The following is a 22,245-nucleotide window of genomic DNA, read 5'->3' as shown; positions in this document are numbered from 1 at the left end:
TAATGTCATTTTAAGGGGCTTGATATGTAATGCAGTACCTTTTCACTTAAATGGACCCCAGAGTGGTTTTGCAAGCTTAGCTTGTGACTTCATAAAGAGTATCTCCCTACACATAGAAAGGGGTGGGAGTTAAAATGCCTCCCTTTCACTCAAGAGATGATTGATGAGCATGTGGCTAAACCCAATCCAGGCTAACAAGTAAAAGGGGCCAAACCTTGGTTTTTCTATCACTGATTACTCCATACCCACAGGGTCCAGCTCTTTCTTATTAGAACTCCTGTGCGTCTTAAATGCATCTCTCAAAAGGTAATCTTTGTCCACAATATTTTGATTCTCTTTGAGCTCTTAAGCTAAACCTGTTCTTTGTGTCATGAACCTTCCCTCTAGCTTCCAGGCAACATGTTGGTGGCGACAAATTGACCATTTGTTTCTTCCAAGTTCAAAAAGAAAAGGATTGGTTTGCATACTGGCACTGTCTGCTACCACTGCAGAGCAGATGGGTGTTGGAGCCGATGGCTGGATTAATGCATAGCCAAACTAGGCACATGTCTAAGGCCATGAGCTGCCAGGGAGTGGCTGGCTTCCCTCTGGCAGGGATGCAAATGGCCCTGTCCACCTCCCTTCCCTTCCCCTCCACCGGCCTTGCCACCGCAGCGGCTGCTTCCTGACAGTAACTCCGAGCCCAGCTCCCCACAGGCAGCGGTGCTGGGGTGCAGAGGTGGGTCTTGACCAGCCCGGGGCTCACAAGTTCGTTCGCCCAGGGCCCACTAAAGGGTTAATCCAGCCCTGCTTGAGCTCAAGTCCTTTAGTGAAGCTTTCTCTTGCAACCTGATAGTCATGCATGCCAGTACTGAAAGGCACTGGGGGCAATTTGAGGAGTTTCCTGTGGTAACAGCCACCTCTGTCTGGTTTGCTTTGGCCTCGTACTGCATCTCTGTGCCTGTTCAATGCCATCCCCTTGGCTGACCCAAATTACACTGACTCTCTTTGGAAAGTAAAAGGCAGGGGCAGTGAAGTCATGCAGCTAAAAATACTTCGCACTCAGAGTGTATTAGAGTAGATAAGTTATTGTTTGTGTCTGGTTTCTAAAAGATTTGTCCAGTCAAACTCACCTAGTTTAAACACGTGCTGAACAAATACCAGATTCCCTGAGGTTTTCAAAAGATCTAGCATGTGATATTTGAATGGAAAATTCAAAAGAGTGACTCTTTTTGTGGAACAAGAGGAGGACTAACGCACTGTGTCCATTTAGTTACCCACGGAGCACAGGCTGCAACTTGTGCATCATCCAAGATGCAAGTATTTTCCTTTCCAGAAAGGTCCCGAGCAATACGAACGTTTCGCAATGGCCTTGAATTTACCCAGCTTTAATTACTGATCCAGACCATTGTCAAAATCTTAAATCTCTGAGCAAACAGAAAAAGACAAGTGGTAACATTCTCCTTGCAGGGAGACTATATAGTCAGGCTATAGAGTGACATCGGGCTTCTGGCTGCAGTGCTACTTTTCTGGACCGGGGGCCTAACAGGTTGCTGTGGAAGGAGTTCTTCGAGCGTGAACTGTTCATTACAACAACAGAAAGCTGTGGGTTTTACATGGCAGGTCTTTTGCTCACAGCATTGTAGGAAGTGATGGAGCAGGTGTTCTGCTCAGCGGGAAATGAAAGCATGTGTTGACACAACATCTAGCAGGGTGCAGACTCCTAGATAGAAAGGGGCCTTCAGTAATTTGGGTGTTATAAAGGGTTACTCATACCCGCTGGAAGAAACTTTCCCTGGGTGAAATATCGATCTGGACGTGGGGTCTAAAAAATGACAGAAGCCGCTTAAAACCAGGGCTCTAGTGCTACTTGCATGCAGTTTACCCAAATCCTTAAAAGTTCAGCAGACCAAGATTTTACCCCAGTTCCTAGGAAAGCATATGGGGTGATGCCAAAAGATCAGGGTGCAGTTCAGAGGGCCATAGGACAGAGATGTCCTAAAGTTTTGGTTCTGTGAGCTCCCCTGCAGAAGCGCACTACGGGGGGCAGAGCTCTCATCCAAACTTCAGAACTTCTTAGTATTGGCTTGCGCGTGAAAGTTGCTCTGAGTTCCTTGTGGAGGACACGGCTCTGTATCTCTGTGTATAATCTCCCCGATGTATTTACAACAATTTGGGCCTGAAGAGAGATTCAAATTAGAATGCAGGACTCGCTGCAGGCAAGCAGAAAGGTGTTTGCCTGCAGAATTCGAAGTACTTGCTTTGACTGGGTGGGATGGGGGCAAGGAATTGCTGTTTCAGCTCGTCTGAGAGAGAGCTGCTGTAGATCAAACAAAATAACTGATGCTGAAGAAGCACCAGTTGCTTCTAAATAATTCTGCTTCACGCTTAGGCTTTCTAAAATGCTTCGTACTTGGTGACCTATGGACAGATCTGAAAACTGAGGATGCTGTCCTGTAACCCTGTGGGTGTTTGTAGCAGTTAGAGTGCAATTTTCATAGTTTCCTTTGTAAAGACTATTCATTACCTTCCAGTGTTTGGGGTTTTTTTTTGTGGCCTTGTGCATAGGAACAAAGGAAAAGATTGGGGGGAATTAAAAAAAAGAAAATGATTGCAAGAGCGCGCAAGTTGATAGGGGCATTGGGAGGCAGGAGGAGTATCTGGGACTATTCTCAGCTCTCCGTTAGGTTTCAAGTCAGTGTCCCTTTAAACCAAATCTGCTAAGAGTGCCAGGAGTCTACATTTTACAGCTATGCTGAATATGATTTAGCTGCGTGCTTGCTCCAGCTGGGGGGGAACATCTTTCAATAGTCAGTGTAAGTAAATATTTAACTCTTTTTGCAGTTAAAAGGAGAAGAGGGGGCCATGTGAGTGGAGGCTTATCATGGAGGGGGGAAAGCTCCAGGTCCTCCCCTCTCCAGGCTGCTGAGGGGAGGGTAGCTCCTAATCGGAGTTTTGCAGGTTAGGAAAAAGATTCCTTCACTCCTGATGCCAACTTCTTAGCAGTGCCGAGCTTCTCCTGTCCCGAATGGTTTCAATAGGAGCTCCAGACGTAGAGATGGCTCCAAACATGTTTCCGTGTCTGACATTCGATTATTATTTTACTAGTGGGAGCAAATCCGAGCTTCCTTAGCAGGGACAGAGAGCTTAGTCTGGAGAGTCTAAACCCAGTACAAGTGCAGAGCTATCTTGCAGCTTGAGCAAGTGAAGGAGGGGGAGCCTTGACTAGAAACAACTGATTTGTTTAGACTTTTTCCTCTGCTTGCTGGCTATATCGCTGTTCTTTGGAGGCTCGCCAAACTGTAGTAATATATTTTGGGAACCACTTATTACCCTGTGTGTGGCTTATGTTTGCTATTACATGATGGAGTAGGCAGCCCTCTAAGGCACTGGAGAGATGTTGCCAAGAGTTGCTTTATATATTTGAATGTGCAGCTGGCAATGTAAGATGTGTGCATTTTACAGTGGCTAACCAAGGTGATGGGCAAGGAAGCTACTGCGCTGAAAAGATTTGCAGAGCCGAAAAAAGCAGGAAAGAGTGTGACTGGAGCCGAGTAGTTAGGGCACTGGTCAAGAAGCCACAAGGAATCCAAAACCCACCTGGAGAGCAGGGACCAGGACACCGGAGCCTCGCCTTCAATGCAAGGACCCGAATAACTAAACTACAGTCACTCTCCCGCCTGTTCCTTGTGGCCCCATGCATCCTTTCCTGATCCGTTCTTGCTCCATATCGCAGCTTTAAGAGGGTGACTGGAGTCCCCCACCCTGATTAGCCTATGGTGTGGTAGTAAGGGTGCTCCGCAGGAGCGTGGGAGATGAGGAGTATGGATGCCTCTCAGACAGATGACAAAACTGAGCCGCAATCTCCTGCTTCTAGGTGAGTGCTTTTGTGACCGAGCTATCCCTTGAAAGGGGAGGGTGGCACTCCTGTAACTCCCACGCCTCCAGCAATCTTGTCCAGAAAGAATAGCCCTTGTCTGTGTTTTGCTAGGTTTAATTTTTATGCTCTTTGGTTTACAACTTTATTCTATATATTGGGCCATAGTGGCTGTGGGGGAGGGATGTTAATCCTGAAAAGACTGGGATGTCCAATCCAAGGAGGGAAAAGGGAAGGGGTCAGTACAAACCTATCTTTGCAAATTATGCAATGACGGTTGAAAAACCCTGTCACCCCAGAGCTGTTCTGCAAACAACTGTATCTCTTGCAAATTAACTTGCTCTTTGGGATCCTCATTAGTCAGCGGAGATTTTCTAATGGAAGGAAGTGCCAGTGAGTGTTATCATGCTGTAATCTATATTCCAAGCAAATTAGAGTAACTATTTTTTTCCTTCAGCGATCTCTTTATAATTGGCAAATTATTCTGTACTTGACTTTGAAGAATGCGGTGGGGGAGGTGTGAATCAATCTACTTATCTTTGCCGGTCTTGGAGGCCATCTGCCAAATAACGTATCTTGTTACAGTGTGTTTTTTTTGGGTTAATTAATGAGAAAACGGCTCTTAAGAAAAAAGGAAACTTGTATTTTTTTTTTTTCCAAAGGCTGTTGTCCTGTTGATAGAGAAGAAAGCTCAGTCGATAAGAGATTGCTTATCTAAACTCTGACCCATTTTTTTGACATCAGTGGAAGTTTTTCTCTTTTGACTTCCACTGTGTCAGGATTTCACCCAAAATCTTGACTCGGGCAAAATTCTCATTTGTCATCAGTTGAAGCTTTGTATGAGTAAATTGTTAAGCAGGCACTTCAGGATTTGACGCATGGAAAGCTTTAAATATCTATGGGATTGTAATTCTCTTGTTTGACAAGTGTTGGCTTCTACAGATGTGGTGTAACATCCACACAAAGTAGATGGTTTGGGCTTTTAAAGGAAACCTGCCATGCCTAGTTGCATCTATTGGGCCAGCTTTGGTAGATATGCAAATAACTGCAGCAAGGAAAAGTGTACATCTGACTGCTAATTTCACTCCAGTGGGAACACTTAAGAGGAGGACCACCAAGATACTGTGATGCCCTGTCATGTGTCATTTTGCCGTATAATCTTCTAGGAGGATATTCTTACCAATGAAATAAAAACTCTGCATCTTACTGTTGTAGATCACCCCAAGGCAAGAAGAGGATACGTTTCCGAAAACTGAAGGGGAAACCTAAAACAAGAATTTGCCATAGAAGCTCATTCCAGAGTGAGTTCAGTTTCTTGTCCACTTCCTCAAACAGATCTGTAGAAAAATGGTGTTTGGTGTTTCAAGAGCTCAGGTAAATTCTGCAAATGTTATTTGGTCTGTGACTTGTAATAAAATTGCTGAGGAACATGCACCTACTAGCTGAGCTGTACAATTTGGTCAGCTAAAATACATGACAGGTTCATATTCCTAGAAAGGATACTCTTACTTCTTGTAATCAAAGTAAGCATAGAAATAAGTTTCCTAATTCCCCAACAATGTTTGCAACTATCTGCTGTTTCTGTGAACACTTTTGCCAGGAAACTCCATTAACTAGTTTTTAAATTAAAAAAAAAAAAAACAAAAACAGCAAAGATGGCAAAAACAGCCAAAGCATATAGACTTAAATTGCAAAAGATAGTTTTGGAAGTCTGATCTACCTATCATTTTTCCTTATCTTTGCACACAAATGTAGAAGAGGGCTAGTCAACCAAAAAGAGAAAAGAGCCTTCCCAGAGCAGCTCAGACCCAGAAATTACCTTTCGGCCGCATAGAATCCAAAAAAAAAAAAAAAAGAAGGAAGTGTCATCTCACATCTCCCAGTCCAGAATTGTCTTCCTGATGAGTTGCCTTCCTGGTTCTTTCCTACTCAAAATGTTATGACCTGTTATCCTACTATGTAGAAATCCTTTTGTTTTAAGACTTTGCTATCTACTCCCAGTCTAATTTAATTTGTAAACCCACCTTTATGCAAGATTGGCAATTAATTTTGCCTAGAGCTACTTGTTAGGTGTTTATCGAAGGGAGATGGAGAGTAGGGAGGAGAATCATCTAAAATGACTCAAGCTTCTAAATGGACACAATCTTTATCTAACCTAGGTAGAGGAATATGTCATCGCTGAAATTTTTCAAAGATCAGAAATATCACGCGCTCAAGCAGCAGTGTCTCAAACAAAGGAACCTCTTTGAAGATCCCGAGTTTCCAGCATCAGACGAATCCCTATTCTACAAGAGACATCTGTCTGGGACAGTGGAGTGGAAACGACCAAAGGTAACTTGTGCCATTCCTAGTGAATGAAACCCAACTTCTGCCTCATCAGCAAGGGTTGGCAGAATCACTTTGGATAAGGAAAGACATTCAAAAAGCCTGAGCCTGAATTGATTCAGTTTTTGTAAGTTAGTCTAACTTGCAAAGAGTGAACTAGTTTGCAAGCAGAGAGACATTCAGCACATGCCTGCTGTGGCTCAAGCCAGAAGCCCAGGGGCACTAGAGCAGCCCTCCCTTCCACAGGGGATTTGAGCTGAGGTTGGGGGAGGCATGGCCAGACCCCAGTGGCTCCCTGACAGCCGAGAGCAATCTGGGCACACAGGGCTGCCTGGCCCCAGAGGGAACTCTTCCCCCTCCTTCCCTTCCCCCACCACTGTGGGGCTGGGTGGGGGTCCTCTTTGGTGCTGGGGGGGCTCTTTTCCCTCCTCCCTGCCAGAGCTGCAGCCAGGGAACAGAGGGAGGGGACAGCCCTGCTGTCAAGCAGAGAGCCCTGCCCAGCCCAGAGAGCATGCTGGGATGCTGGGGAAGTCTGGTTTATCTTAAACCAGGAAGGGGTCTGGGACAGACATTGCATAAACCAGTTCAAGCCAAATCAGTCAAGTCTGATACTACATTCAGTCAGGTTTATCTCAAACTGGCTTCAGCCATTTTGCAACTGGTTTATGTGCAGTGAATGTCTGCACATGTGGGTGCACATTTCTCACAAGACAGCCACTCTCTCTCCAAACTCTCAGTTCTAATCTTCAAAGGGAATTTACAAAACACCCTTCACAGACGAGCCCATGAACTTCACTTCATCAATTTACTGGATACAAAAAACCATCAACTAAATAGACATTGGATTTCTGGCACATTTTTTATAACCTCCTTACCTTTTGATACCCCAGGTAACCTCTCTACAATTTACCATTTACAGTCCATCACCAGATCATCTTTCCCCTCCCCCCACCTTGTGTCTCCACCCTTCTAACCCTCACTGCCAGGCATTTACATTTTCACTGACCTGCATTCTTGCATACTGGCTTCCATCCCATCCAGGAGACCACAAAACAACTGTAGGCGCTCCCTCTGCCTGAAGAAGGGTGTTTGTACCCAAAAGCTTGCAAAGAAAAAATCTTCCAACTATTTTAGTTGCTCTAATCAAAGATACCAGGTTTACCCAAAGAACCTTGCTTTCCTGTAACGGAGCATCCAGTAGAATGCTCTCTGGATTGAGCTACAGAGGCATGTATCTGTGTGGCCTACTATAGAATGAAAAATAGCAGAATGGTGTAATAGGATTTTTTCTGTCCTTGCCAATTCAGGGAGCCTTTTAAAAAAAACCTGGGAGCTACCATACAGGAACAGACCCAGAGTCTCCGTAACGCAGTGTCCCCTCCGTGATGGTGCCTTGTATCAGTTGTCACAAAATGTGCTGCTTGTAGAAAATCTCTATAGAAAGTGAGGTCTAGTTTGTTTGTGTGTTTAATTAAAATTCTACAGTAGATAACAGTTTTCTTCTATAAACCAGTTCCAATAACTATGGGAAAGATTTCCTTCTTTCCACAATTATTATGACTCTCAAGTTTTTTGGAGAACTTCTTTTAAATCCTAATTAAATTTTATAGGGAAAGAAACCTCAGTGCCTAGAGGGGAAATTTTTTGCTAATCCCACACAGTTTTAAGTAGTTGATATGAAGTATTGTGCGTCAGTGTATCCATATAGCTTCTCTGACAGAGGGCAGGGACTAGCAGTGAGGAGAGCTGTGGGTGTATCAGCAAGGAAATGTGATGCAGCAGGTAATCAGACTCCTGTGGGCTGAGCAGCAAAATCGTACTCTGTGAGTATAATTCTCAGCGTAAGAAAAATCCCAAAAGCTATTGAACACCTTTTGCTGCCGCTGAGCTCTGAGCGAGTTAGCAGCCATTTTTAGTAGGTTGCAGCATCTTCCCTTTATTTGTATATAGTAAATACTCCCTGTTCACAGAGACTTGGCCTGAGCTTCAAGTATTGCCCTTACTTTCTATGCACATTAGGAATCGGAGGAAACTGTATAGACCCAACTGAGTTCCAAATACCACATGTACTAATTACATGGAAATACACACATTTGCACCTATATAGTGTTGCTGGTGGCTTCTGCAGTCAGGGCAGAAGACCCATTAGAGGGCCCTCAAGCTATTTAAAGAGGGATACTACAAGCAAACCTGAGAGAGCATACAGAAACCACCTCCATGGTGGAATAAGACAGGATGGACAGGAAAAGGGTCTGTTTTCCTGAGGAAGGATATGTGCTATGCCTAAAAAGGGAGAGAAACTTTCATCCTCCTCATTCCTTTGGGTGTTTTGGGGTCTAAAGATGCTAGGATGCCCTTTCCTCACCCTTTTCCTTTGTCCCTCTCTCACAGACCCAGATGTGCATAGGGCCCAGGTACCACATTAGTGGAGGACTTTACTCTTCCTTTACTGGTAATGCAAACTAGGGGTGAAGCCCCGGCTACACTAAAGTTGGTGGGAATTTTGCTGTTGGCTTCAGTGAGACCAGGGTTTCACTCCAGGGACTTAATGTTTTAAGACAGCAACTATTGCCTGACTGGTTGCAATTAGTATGTGGTTATTTGTGCTGATGTCCATGTGCCGTTTTACTAGCATCTGCCTTAATAGGAACCAAATGTCACATCCATCTCTTCCGGCTCCTGCTAATGTAGTATAAACTTCAAGTCACTGACGCTGTTTTATTTGTCTGTTAATCTGTTTGCACTTGGCTTATGGTTAGTTTCCTTTGCATTCCTAAAGTTAGTCATAGTTTGAAATAAGCAAATAAATCAAAAGGAATTAAAACCCTCTACAGTTTTGCTGGACCATGCAGCTTGCATGGTCCATGCATTCTATTGGAGGATATAATCTGTTTGGACAAATACAAGTAAGAGGTGCCTTTTTATAGTTCAATGATATAGGCCCAGAACTGGATTTAATTACTGGATGTCTAAATGAGATCCTGTTCCAGCCTCCTCAAGCCTCTGAAGAGTCATGAGTGTTTCCGCTTCTGTAAGGCACCTTCATCTCAGCCCTGAGATGAATTCACAGACTTGAGGAGGAGGAGGGTCCACCTCTCTGTGCACTAATGCTTGCTTTCTTTTTAAGGGATTAGAACTGGGATGAACAGGGTCACATTGGGCACCCAAGAGGATTTAGGTTCCTGGAAGGCAAAGTAGGATCTGGCCCACAGTAGTTCTTTGCCTGTGAGTGCATTGCATTTGGCCTATTAGCCGTGGTCCCTGTTTGGACTAGGAAATCGTCTCCAAGCATCAGACTTCTGGGTTGTTTTCTCCTAGAAACCTGAACACTTCCCTAGCCAGAGACTATTCTGCTTCCCACTCCCACCCCCAGTGTCACCCCAGAACTGGACTTTCTTGTCAAACACAAGGGAAGGCAGGTGGGACCAGCCCAGTTCTGTCTGGGTAGTTTTAGACTCTTTCCAAATGCTGTCCATCTTGCAAACATGAATATCAAAACACAAGGGATTTCAGTAAGCAGAATGAGAAAATCTCTTTGCTGTATGCTCACCTTCTCCAATTAAGAGATGAAGATGAACATGGGGGAGGGGGGAGTGAAAGCAATTTCATTATGCAAATAGCAATCTGGGTTCTGCACAAAAGCAGGGTGTAGCAGGGCCCTGAGGTGCCTGCTACTTGTGGAGCAGCAAGCAAGGAGCCCAGCTGTGGGTTGCCAGGGTAACCAGTGGGCGTCAGCTGACAGGAAGGGGCAGGGCCTGGCGCCCATTTAAACCCAGGCTGAGGCCAGGCAGGCGGTTCCCTGCCCGCAGCTGTAGGGGAAGGAGCTCTGCTGGACTGAACAAAGAGGAGAGACTAGCCTGCAGGTACAGCTTCGAGACGGGGCCAAGGATAGAGCGCCCTTGATGTGGCGGGACTAATGTGATAGCTGAGCGGCTTTGAATTTATGTTGCAGCCTAGGGGCTTGAGCTTTCCTGTTTACCGTTACAACTGGTGGTTTGGGCGAGGCTATCGGGGGTTGGAGGAGGCCTCGTAGGGGACCCCGGTGCCAGACAGGGTGCAGCATTGGGGGTGCACTGACCCCAGCCCCGAGAAGGGGAGCGGAGAATTGGAGGCCAGGTAAGGCCAAGGCTGCCTGAGCCCTGTGGCGGTTGGAGACCCTGAGGAGGAGAGCTGGGGCCCGGCATGGCTACGGCCACCTGAGCAAGAAGCCCCAGAGCGAAGGGGGCAGCGAGAGATGAGCGCCAGAGGGTGCGGTTGTGAGACCAAACAACATCCGGTACATCAGCAAGGCTTGGGGCGTGGTAAAGGGGCAGTTGGAGCCACACATAGCCCATAAGGCTAGGGTGCACTGAGTCGCACAGTACAGAATAGGGGCCAGGATACAACAGAGCACCATATCTGAGGGGATGAAAGGCAGCCTCCCATATATCTATATCTATCTATCTTTTTATAGCTATAAATAAAAGATCAAGACATGGTGGGTGAGAATGAGGATGCTTTGAGATGAACTTGGCACAGTAGGGGGCACTAGGGGAGATCAGGGCTGCCCCTGAGACCCTGTGCTGTGACACGGGGATTTCTTCAGCATTTTCTTGCTTACTGTGGGATTTTCCTCCCCAAATGGGAAAACGTTATGAAACCACTGAAAGCAAGGCCAGGGCAAGGCCCCAAACATCCTGGGAGGCCCAGTATAGGGGCTTGAGTCCAGATGAGGATTAAGCCACTTGTGCCTTCCTCAGTGTGTGATGCTCCACCAGCCACTGAGGCCTAACAACAATTGAAGCCGTCTCCAGGGATCGGTCCAGTTTTACCACCTGGCCGGGTGTTCAGGGAGCTGCTGCTAGGCAGATATTGGTAGAGAAATGGCTGAAGCATATTGCACAGTAGCCAAGTCTCAGATGGGAGGTTGAGTTTGCACAAGAGGGTGACGTAGAGCTGGGAACAGTCCTATGGCTCTAGTGGCTCTGCACTGGAGGAGGGGGTATGCTGGTTCTGTGTAGTGGCATTTGGGCAATAATCCTTTGTATCCACACAGGATTAAGTCTTCTGTTCTCCCTGTGTGGAAGGACCTTCCTCCCATATCTCCAAATTCTTCAAAGACTCTGTTTAATACATTGGCTGCCTAAGTAATTGGCCTTGGTGAAAATAGCTTCCCCATGGGCACCTCTTCAGAGAGAGACCTAGTCTTATGGCATGGGTATAGAAGGGGGAGCCAGAAACACCTTACCAATAAATCCAGCAATGACAGTGACTCTCTCCATGGTCTTGGGCAAATTGCTAAATGTCCTTCCTTGTCAGAGATCATAATGCATATTCCACCAGGATGGTGTGGGGCTGAATACACCAGGTTTTATCCCACACTTTGGCTGTGCAAAGAGTACATACCATGTTTACCAAAATATAAGATGACCCTCCTAGTTATTAGATTTCATACATGGAAAATTATAATACATTTGTAACTTTTCCATGTCTGGAATCTAATTATTGGAGAATTATGTGGCTTAATCCTTGTCTGGACTCCAGCCCCTACACTACCTCCTGGGATGTTTAGGACCCTGCCCTGCAGGGAGTGGGGAAAGTGGTGATGGGGGTAAAAATGGGTCAGATGGCTGGGGACAAACTGCAGGAAGCAGTTGGGGGCATGTGGTAGGACAGGTGTGGAGTAGTAATGGGGCAGGTGGTAGAGGGTAGGCAGTGTAGAGGCAATGAGAGCCAGGCATCCTCCTGCTTTCTGTCCTCTCCCCTACCCCCTTTCCTGCATTGTGCCTGCCTCCCCCTGCAGCCTGTGGCTGCCCTAATTTCCCTTCCTCTGTCTCCCCACCCTTTTCCCCCTCCACATTGCACCTCCCCTCCCCTTAGATGACACCTGCTGGCAATGAGCAAAGGAAAGGAGAACTGCAGCAGAGGGGGAGAGAGTGGGGAGATGAGGGGGGACTGTGGGGCCGTGGAGGAAGAGTGGCTGGTGTGTAGAGGCAGCAGGGGGCAGGCAGTAGATGTGGTTCCAGCTCCAGCCCTAACCCCTGCCCCTACCACCTCTTACTCAATTGTAAGGCCAGAGGATTTTTCCCCCATGCTAAAAGTATGTGTGTGGGGGGAGGGGAACCTCATCTTCTAATTGAATAAATATGGTAAATGCCAAATATCAATATCCTTATTTACAGTTCTCACTGTCATCTGGACCTTTACTACAGAAAGATGAGAACACCCCAGCCGGTGTGGTTTATTCTTAGTATGCGATTATACTGACCACTTGCTTAAACCCTATGTTGGCTTTTCCAGACAAAATTGCTACTTAGGAGGCTGTGTCTATAGAGATTGCTCTGTCAGGAAGGGTTGCTGTGATAAGGAGAGGATTTCTAGTGGGTGTGGGGGGATGTTGCTTGCAGGTGTCCAGGCAAGAAGGAAGATCATGTGCTCTCCTTGCAAGTCCCTGTCAGATTAGCAGAAGAGCTGGCTACTCAGACATTAATTACTTGTCTTTTTTAAAAAAAAATAAAAACAAAAAAAACCCCACACCTCTCCAGGGAAGAGGAACAAAGCCAGCCTGGTGTTTATTGGGTGTTGCACTCCAGAATTAAGAATCTGATGCATGACAAAAGGCATCATGGCATTGCATTGCAGTCACCCCACCATGGTTGGATTCAGAGGCAGGGAGCTGGGGCTGCTATTGGAGAGACTCTTCAGGCAGTCGGCTAGGAGGGGGCTGGGGAGCCAAAAGGACAGGTCTCTTCCAGGCACTATTCATTAGAGAATTGATTTTTTTTTTGGTGCAGCAATAGCAATGTGTGTGTGATGATGGAGTCATTCTGTTAGCAGCCTGGATGAGAAGGTCATGGGTTCAAAGTACATCCAGACACTCCTGGCGTTACTGCAGCACAGCATTGGCACTTGGTTCCTGCTGGGAACTTGCTGTGCTGGAAAGATTTAATTGCCCTTGGAATATCTCCTTAAACTGATGAGGACTTATTCTAAATTGCATGCGTCTTAGAACTCCTCAATTTTATTTCGCTTCCTGAGACGTTATGCCCTCCTCTGGGTACGTCATGAAATGCAAGACATTTTCTTTCTGAAGGAAGAAAACTTACTTTTTGAAGAAAAAGTTGAAACTGTTTCCCTTTTTGTAATGAAATGTAAATCAATCCAACTTGTTGATTGCTGTGTCAGGTAGCAAACTCCCTGTTCCCATTTTCCAGTCCCTTTACTCTCTAAACCCCACCCCATCTGTGCATAGTGCATTGGGAAGATTGAGGTGTGATCTACTGATGGTCCTGGCCTCCCCACTTCTCTTTTCCACCTCCCCCTCAGGCAGTGGGCAGTTGAACCTACATCCCTTTCATCTGTGGGTGCTGAGGGCTTCTGAAAAATCAGGCTTAACTGACATCTGTGTACCACTTCTTGATTGCAGAATGAGAGAACTGGGGCTTAATTAACAAGGTGGGGTGTCCAGGCTGCTTTCCGAAGGCTCGGCAAATGGGGAGCGAGTTTGCTATTGTTTAGGATGCGCAATTTAATATTTCTAATCCCGCATATGCCATATGTGCAGATGCATGCAAACTCTATCCAGTGTCATTCAGGAGAGCTGTGGATCCCCGACCCTTCCCTCCTCTTCTGGTATGTACACCTTTCACAGCCTCTGATGGAGAGCTCAAATTTGCAAAAACTTATACTCTCTATATATCTTATTTAGTTAACCTGCAAAGTGCATATCTACCCTGCCTGCTCCCTGACTTTAGACTAACAAGGGTAAGTACCCTGCAGTGTGCACACTTCCTTGCCTCAGTGGTGTTGCATTGGGGTGCACATGCATGCCTGACAGGCTGCACTCCCCGCTTAGGTGATGGGCAAGGGGGCCAGCAGGAGCACCAGAGGCCCCCCCGGCCCCCCCGTGAGTGCCAGCCCAGGAGTGGGAGCGCCGCGGCCACTTCCAGAAGCCAGTGAGTGAGATGGGTAGGGGCTCCCCCCCACGGCCACTGGTCGGCAAGATCAGTCATGGGGGCCCCCCCACCCCCAAGCTGCTGACTGATCTTTGGGGAGGCACATTCCCCCCCCCCCCCCCCCCCCCCCCCCCCCGAGTAAAGTGGACCTGGCATCCCTGAGTGACTGGTGCCTCCAGAAGCCTGTCAGGGCGGGCACCAACTCTACCAATGGCATCAGTGTCGGCCATTGGGGGCACGTGCGCCCCCGTGCACTCCCTACCGGTCGCTATGCCGGCGCCCATGCCTTGCCTCCTATAGGTGGGCCATGCACTGTAGGGAGATTCTCACTTTCTTCCTCTGTCTGCGCAGTGCCCTAAGGGACCATGTGGGACATCCCCTGACCCTGTGAGAAGAGACCTGAGAGCCGGGGAAGAAAGGTGCTGTCCGGATAAGACAGTGGGAGAGTCAGCTGAAAAATGCGAGTGCCTTGTTTTTAAAGAAATTTTAAGATCCCATTAAATTCTTACAGTAGTTAAGGATTTCCTCTTTTGAGGGGGTGGGGGGAAGGGAAGGGGGAGAATCCTGACACCCAGTCTTTTTAATAAAACAAACAACCAGTTTTGACTTAAACAACTTTATTTTATTTTTTTGTGGAAAAACTTAAGGATTCTTTTATTTTCCTTTTTAAAACTGTTTTTGATATAACATTTTCAAACTTTTAGGATTAAAATCCCTGTCAGCCTTGGTCTCTTGCACTCACAACGCAGGGAAACTCCTGGTAATCTGCCAGCGGTTGGGAAGCCTGCGGTGGTGGAGGTGGAGGGAGGGGGCAGAGGGATGAGTGTTTTCCATAGGAAGCATCGGACTAACCCCCAGACCTGCTCCCCCCCTGCCCAATAGTCTCTCTTCTCTGACCTCCTGCTGGTAAAGGGTTGTGTCCTCGGCTGTCTGCCCAAATTAACCCCTGGATGGAGGAAGCACTTCCTTTCTTTGGCGATCATACCTCATGCCCAGCACCAATTTTGACTGGCGAGCAGATACTAGAGCACTTCTGGATATATTATCACAGGCCAGTGCCGTTATCTTAAGAAAGGATTTTTTTTTTTCTTTTGGAGGGGGAGATTTTTGTGTCGAATATTTTTAAAATATGTAAACTAAGAAAATATAAAGCCTCGGAGGCTCTGCTATCACAGGACATTTAATCAAAATTATATCTTTGTCAGTAGTAAGCAAAGAATAACAGTGATTTTCCCCCTCCCCCAGTTAAGGGAGGGTGTGCTTGATTATACACAAGGAGAGCGTGGTGGATGGGCATGCTTCCCATCAAAGAGCACTGACAGGTTCTCTAATTATTTGCAGGGAAAAACAAATGCTCTGTTCCTCCAGAATGAGCATCTATAGTTTGCATCTCTGGGTTTTCCCAGCTGGCTCTTTCCCAGGTCTAGCAGGTTTCTCTACAGTTATACACACTGCTCTTGCTGTACTCTGCGTCTTTCCTTTTATGAAAAGCTTATAATTGTACCCTAGGGTACCAGAAAGACCAAGTCTGTTCTTCTGCTGTAAGACAGCCTGGAAGGACTCTTGCCAGGAATGTTACTCCTAAAGATCTGAGAGTCCTGGACAAATCTGCACAATGGCTTCATTGTTCTTCTAAATCCATATTAACTCCCTGCTGTCAAGGGTCAAATATCTGACTTGAAAGCTGGGGATTGCAAAACAGTGACCACTATTTGCTCATTCCAAGCTGTAAAAAAAGAACTACAAAACCCCCCTGTTGTACAATCCCTTCTGGGCCCAATCCTGTACTCTGTTGGAATTTCACCCACACTTTGAATGGGGTCATCCCAGCACCAAAACAGTGGGAGGAAGTGGAAATCCAGGTGCTCAAATCTCTCTACAGACGCAACTTAACTAGACTGTACTGCATTATTGCTGTTTTGCAAACTGGGAAACTTGGCAAGAGGTTCCTTGACTTGCCCAGCTTTGTGCTACAAGCAAATGTCAGAGGTGCCAGCAGCTGGCGGGAGGTCTGTCCTCCCCTTCCCCCCTGTATTTATTTCCTGGCCCTGGTATGCTTGTAACTGGTTGGAAGATTATCAGTCAGCTGCAGCTAATAAATAAAACATCTTGGTTGTTGTGAGCATGGTACAGGCCTTGGAAATCCTTCCTGTGCCCCTGACTTGGAGGAGAATTGGTCTTTTCACCTCCTGCTCTCACCTGTTCCTCAGACTCTTGACCTGTGCAAAATATAGCTGCTCTTTATTGTAGAAGGCACACACTTGAGAAATCTCTAGCTTTGCTGTGGGGCACCAGCACCTATGTGAGTCCTCCAAACACACCAGCCACTGCAGTAATCCACTCTGTAGCTACTCGGAGTAAAGTTAAGGCACTCCTTTCTCTCGTCCAAGCATGCTAGGAAAGGCTTCATAGTTTAGGGAAGCAGAGGGTAAACTGGCCTTCCCAGAGTGACCTTTAATGGCCCTAGAGGTTTGGGGGGCAAACACTGCTTTAATAGTGTTAACACTACAGCAAATAGGCTTGAACGTCTAAATACCCTGCTTTCAAGGATATTGCCAGACTGTGTTAACATTGGGCTTCCAGTGGTGTTCACCATGGACTTCAGCTGAGCCTCATGCCACTTTCTGGTTGATAAAGTCTTTGGCCTGATGTGGGCAACAAAGAATAGCTGTATAGATTACATCAGTAGAGCCCCCTCTATGTAAGCACAGCCCAGCCACTTCCTCCTCAGCATCACAGACATTCAAGAGAACAGTTGTAACAGTAGACCTACCAGCACCAAACTGGTTAGCTATGGGCTAGTAGCAGGTGATGAGCTTCCACGTGACAATGACAACACACTTCCCCTTGCTGTGGGCCACCCTCATGTTAGTGTGCTGTTCTTAACAGCGCGGGGGTTAGCTCTCTGCAGATTCCTAGGGATGCAGCTTGGAGTTTTTCCAGCACTGCTGGTCATCTCAAGTTTCTTTCACTACTTTGCCCTACTAATCAGTGGTCTTTGTGGTGGGCCACTGAGTAGAGCTGTCTCAATTAAATGCCCTCTAGAAGTCACTAGTCATTTTCATCCTTCTGGTGCTCCTTTGTGATCTGTTTTGGTGCAGCACCGAGAAGCACTGCGAAACAGAAGAGCTAAGCCCATCTGTATGGAGTAACTCTCAATGCCCTGTGCATATTAATAACTGCCTTGATCAAAGGACTAAGCCAGGAGCCCTTTCTTCTACCTAAAGAAGGGTGCTGGTAACGTGCATGAAGGGCGGGAGAAGAGAGGGCGTTTCAGTTTGCCCTCCAGTGCTAGAACTCCCGTGAGTTTCCGGCAGGCGTCCCACAGCGTAGCACGAGCACAGAACTGGGCGACAGAAGGTTGCACCAGAATGTCACGTGGGTTTAATGGAAATGAGCTCAGACCCATGATGATGAACAAGGAAAGTGCCTTAAACCAACATAGCAAAGCAGACACTCCTCAACTCACTGCAGTTAATTTTTTGGCTTGTACAAGGGGGGGCGGGGATTAGTCCTTAGGGTTGCATTCTGTGCCCCCTAAACTTAAACAGTAGGTTTTTAATCGAAACCTACCAGTTCAATTTAGGGGTTTCCATCACTGTTACAGTGAAGGGCCCAATCCAGTTGGGTTTTTTTTGGTTTTTTGGTGGAGCCTGCCCATGGCTGGGGGTCGGGCTGTCAGCGGGGTGAACAGCCTGAGTTACAGAGGGACCTGGTCCTTCCATCTGAGGCAGCAGTGCCCTCCAGGGCTGCCTGGGTGGGCTGCTAGCGGGCTGGGTGCTGCCCCAGTTCAAAGGCAGCACCTGGTCCAATCCAACTCTTCCCCAATCCCAAGCTGGGGCAGCACCTGGCCTGCTAGCAGCCCACCTGGGCAGCCCTGAGGGGCACCGCTGCCACGGAAGGAAGGACTGTCCCCCTCCACAGCTAAGGGCCCCTCAGCCCGCTGGCAGCTCATCCCCCTGTCACGGGCAGGCTCCACTGGGGAAAAAAAAAAGGATCAGGCCCCTCGCTACTTCTACCTTCAGTAGGTGCAAGGAGATGCATGTTAACGTCTGAAGAGCCGCATGCAGCTTTGGAGCCGCATGCAGCTTTGGAGCCGCAGGTTAGCCAACCCTACATTAAGCCACACAAAGTGACATTTTCATCATGTGTACGTGGTAATGGCGTCACGTGTACCAGCACCCTAAATGACCGAATTAATCCAAGTAGCATCCTCCTATAGACCTACCCTTTACTTTTGTGAAATCCATTTTCCCCCATTGTTGCCCTTAGCACCTTTTTCAGGTCTAAAATGAATTTAGCCTTCTCCTTTTGAGTAGGAATGGGAAGTTGGGGCCTGTTTGGGTCTGCCAACCTGAGAGAGACTTCGGGGATCCTTTTATGTGGCATATAGTCCTGCTTGCTTTTAGCACTGGGTTGTCAGGGAAAATGCAGAATGGGTGCCAGGGATGCAGGGTGCAGTATGAACCTGACCTCTACTACTGTATTTGTCAGGGGTGGGCAGGTCCCTTTAGGTACTCCAAAATAAAGAGCCAGTGACTGTGCGCAGGGAAGAAGGTCATTAAAACATTGACCATGAACTAACCTAACATGAAACTCAGATTGCTGTCCCCACCCAGAGGAGCTCGCACCTCACACCATGGCTGCCCTATGCAAATGAGAGGTGGGTCCTAGAGGCCTACGTTATAACAGTGTGCAGCAAACCTATGTGCATGCCACTGAAATGTTGTACCACTACATGAGATGCATTGTAAAAGAGGCTAGAAATTACAATATTTAACATTATAAAATGCAGCATTATACACTGTCATTATTTGTGATAAGCTGTAAATGCATTAAGAAAGCAGTCAATATTTTAAGGCCAAGCTGTTATTAAGAATCCATTTGTATGCTGATTTTGACCACAAAATTCTCCAGTTATTTTCTATTGCTCCAGCAATGAGAAAATAAAAACACGTGGAGCCTCTTCTTAGGTGTTCCCTAAACCCATCTGGGTGCAAAGCATTTGAGAACGGGCAAGACACATTTTTATGGTAAGCAATGAATCAAGATGCACATTTGATATAATTTTGTCCTGAAGCCTGTCCTAGAAAATATGCATAAAGAGTTGTATGCAAAAGCAGACTTTACAGTAAACAGAGCTTTGTAGCAAAAATTATGACAGTATCTCTTTCAAGAAATGTTCTAGATTAGAGTTTTAGTCTATCAGGAACATGTCTTGCAGTGAAGGCTGGTGTAAGCAGAAATACTAATCTTGCTGTCTAGGTTGAAATTATGTATGCAGTGGTACTGGATATAGTTGTCTCTGTAGGATGTGGGCTTGTTTGCAGTGGTGGGGGGAGGAGCAGAGCCATTAAAATAAAATGGTTTTTAAATGACAATAAATGCTCTTTCCTTTCTAGTTAGCCTGTGTATTCAGCACCCCAGCGCCGTGTGCTCACAGCGGGCTGTGAATGCCATTGCAGGCTCTGAATGGAGTCTAGCACCATGGCACTATTGATTTGATCAGGGGTTACAGTGTCCTTGGCCCTGGTTAAGCTGAGCTGTGTTGTAACCCTACATCATTCGAATGCAGTTGTCACACTTCCAAACCTAGGAAGATCTGCTTTCTGAGAACTGACTGAGGAGTCCCTGTAGAGAAAAGAAAGCGCTGCCCCTGGGGAGGAAGATGTTAACTCCATCCCAGCTGTGGTATCTCAGAGGTTGGCGCAGCTCCCAGCCCATGCATGTGGTAACACAAAAGCATGCTCTTCATGCGGGTTGCCCTAGCAACCACATAGTGAAATAGCAGGGATTGGCAGCAGCATTCTGCGAGGGATGATGCAGTTATAATTAAGTCACATTGTCTTTAGGTTGTCGGATTTAATTTCTGGCTAGATGGGGGGTGGGGAAGCCAAGCCGAGGTCATTGTGTAGCAAGGATTTCGTCAGGACGTGTATTTCTTTAAGGTTAAAATGCAAGTTGCCAGTTGCCTTCTGAGCCTCGTTTCTTGTTGAAGCAGCTGGAATTCAGACTTGGCGAGCTCGTTGAAGTTTGTTATCGAAGCATTGGGATTTTTAAGTTTAATGGTTTAAAATAGTAATTCAAGGTCTTATCTTAGGTGTCTGTTTCGTTTTCAAACTTGCTATATACCAAGAATTGCAAGAATGCTGTCATGAAAACCATATCCAGGAGTACCTAGACAGAAATGATAGACTATTATTTGTGCATGAAAAGGACATTTTAATCCATTAAAACGAGATCTTTACAATGATTGTATTGGCATCCTGGTTGTGGGTGCATCATACGTGTATGTTTTGTTTAATGTTTGCCATGCTTTATAGCCCAATTAGATGCTGGCAATACTTAAGAAATCACTTTTTCCTCATTTAAAATGATCTTTTGGCCAGCATGTGAATATTTCTGTTCTGTTCTCAGATTGGAAGTGTCTCTCTCGCTCTTTAGTTGCACTTCAGAAAATATGTGTAAAGCTAACTTCATGCTTATAATAAACCTGCAGAGTGAATGCTTCCACCCACTCTTGTACAGCAGCAGGCATGTAAAGGGTGCCATGCAAGTCTTTCACATGGTGTCAGTGAAAGCTGCTTCTACATTTCCTTATCACTTCTGAAAAATGTAAATGCTAAACTATAAGCAATTCAGATCTGTACGTTTTATGAAATTCAACGTGTTGTGGATTAAGAATTCAATTTTGACCAATTTCTAGTACTTAGATGGGAAATAGAATCACTTTCGCTTTCAGATCAAAAGGAAAAATATGTAGTCTTCAAATAGTATCTTAGAGGGTTCCAGGTTGGTAAAACTCTCTACTAGCTTCAATCAGTAGAAGAGTGTAAAAAGATTCTGAAAACTAATTTGCTATTAACACTGAAAAAGAGAAAGAAAAGAAAAGAAAGCTAAAACGGGTAAAAACTTCCATAGTTTGCATTATTCAGACTTTCTTTCTGGGATAGATAAAGACAAAAGTGGATTATTTCTTTATGATTCATATTCCTCTCCTCTTTTCCTGCTGGTGTTAACAATTGTAATAACCTAAATCCATATAGAATGCACCAAGCTAAATAGAGCAGTAATTAAAATGCTTAAGGTTCTTGATCCTACATCCAAGATAGTAAGCTGTTTGGTATGGAAGATGACATATCACACCAATCTGATAATTATTCCTACCCAAATAAGGCCTTGTAATTGTTTTCAGAATTGATAATAGGGCTGGTTGGTTCAGCTCAATGTACTGTTCAAGTGAAAAGTGCACAAACATTTCTCATTTGCATTGGAAATCCCCAAACTGAAAATATTCAGTTGAAAATAAAGCATATTTTGTTTTTTATGTGTTTGGACAACAGTTTGAGACTTTTCACTGATGAAAACTAACCAGTATTTGTTTTTCTGCAACTTTCAAGGGGTGGGCCAGAGTTTTCTAACTGCTTCTAATTAATAACCCTGGCCAAGGCGCTCATATTTTTTCCCAAGTGAGTTTAGAATTTGTTGATGGTGGCTCTTGAAAATTCACAGACTTCCTTGTGCAGATCTCCTGAGGAACTAAGAATACCATGTTTCTAGCCAAATACATCCAGGCTGTTGAGACACTGGTCATCCTGCAATAGTTTCCATGAATATTTTTGTCCCCTAAGATTTTGATTTTGATTTTGATTGTGTTTTGAACAGAAGGTAACTTCCCTAGTACGGATGAAGATCTTCACTCCCCTCCCTTCCCTTGTGCAATGTGCTTCTCATAGTCTCTTTTTTCTGACGTACTCTTCTTTTCCTTCTAAGATTTTTTTTCTATTCTGATTATTTGCCTTTGTTTACCCCCAGAGATATATAAAGAGGGTAGAACAGCAGGTAGGGAAGTTCAGGTCTAAGTTCCCCAGCTGAATTAATATGCATGCATCAACTGCATTTGCACACCTTAATCCCACTCTACCCCCCCATCTTTTCTTTGGGCTGATTTCTGGAGTAACTGCGGAAATGACCTCGGGATGAAATTCTTTGGTGTGTAGGTGAGACTAGGCACTTACAGTCAACTACAATCTTTCAACCTGGCATTGATGTTAAGAGAGCACATCTCACAGGAGCCCTGGAAACCATGCCTGACGGCGTGCATCATCAGAGATTAGTATGAGGAAATCA

General features: G+C 45.8%; 1 protein-coding gene across 2 annotated transcripts in view; it reads left to right on the top strand.

The window, feature by feature from the left end:
• The window catches only part of CAPN6 (calpain 6), a 98,862-nt gene that overhangs the window by 17,428 nt on the left and 59,189 nt on the right, over positions 1-22,245 (top strand). For both annotated transcript variants that reach the window (XM_090060578.1, XM_090060577.1), the window contains exons 2-3: positions 5,072-5,157; positions 6,016-6,187. In XM_090060578.1, coding sequence (XP_089916704.1) covers positions 6,026-6,187 — 162 coding nt within the window. In that variant the 5' untranslated portion in view covers positions 5,072-5,157; positions 6,016-6,025. The remainder of the gene's footprint in view (positions 1-5,071; positions 5,158-6,015; positions 6,188-22,245) is intronic.

This window comes from Crocodylus siamensis, chromosome 8, assembly GCF_052110815.1.
Source record: "Crocodylus siamensis isolate JL-2025a chromosome 8, ASM5211081v1, whole genome shotgun sequence".
Classification (NCBI taxonomy): domain Eukaryota; kingdom Metazoa; phylum Chordata; order Crocodylia; family Crocodylidae; genus Crocodylus; species Crocodylus siamensis.
The sequence above is the reverse complement of the archived record's forward strand: the minus strand, read 5'-3'. Positions and strand labels throughout refer to the sequence as shown.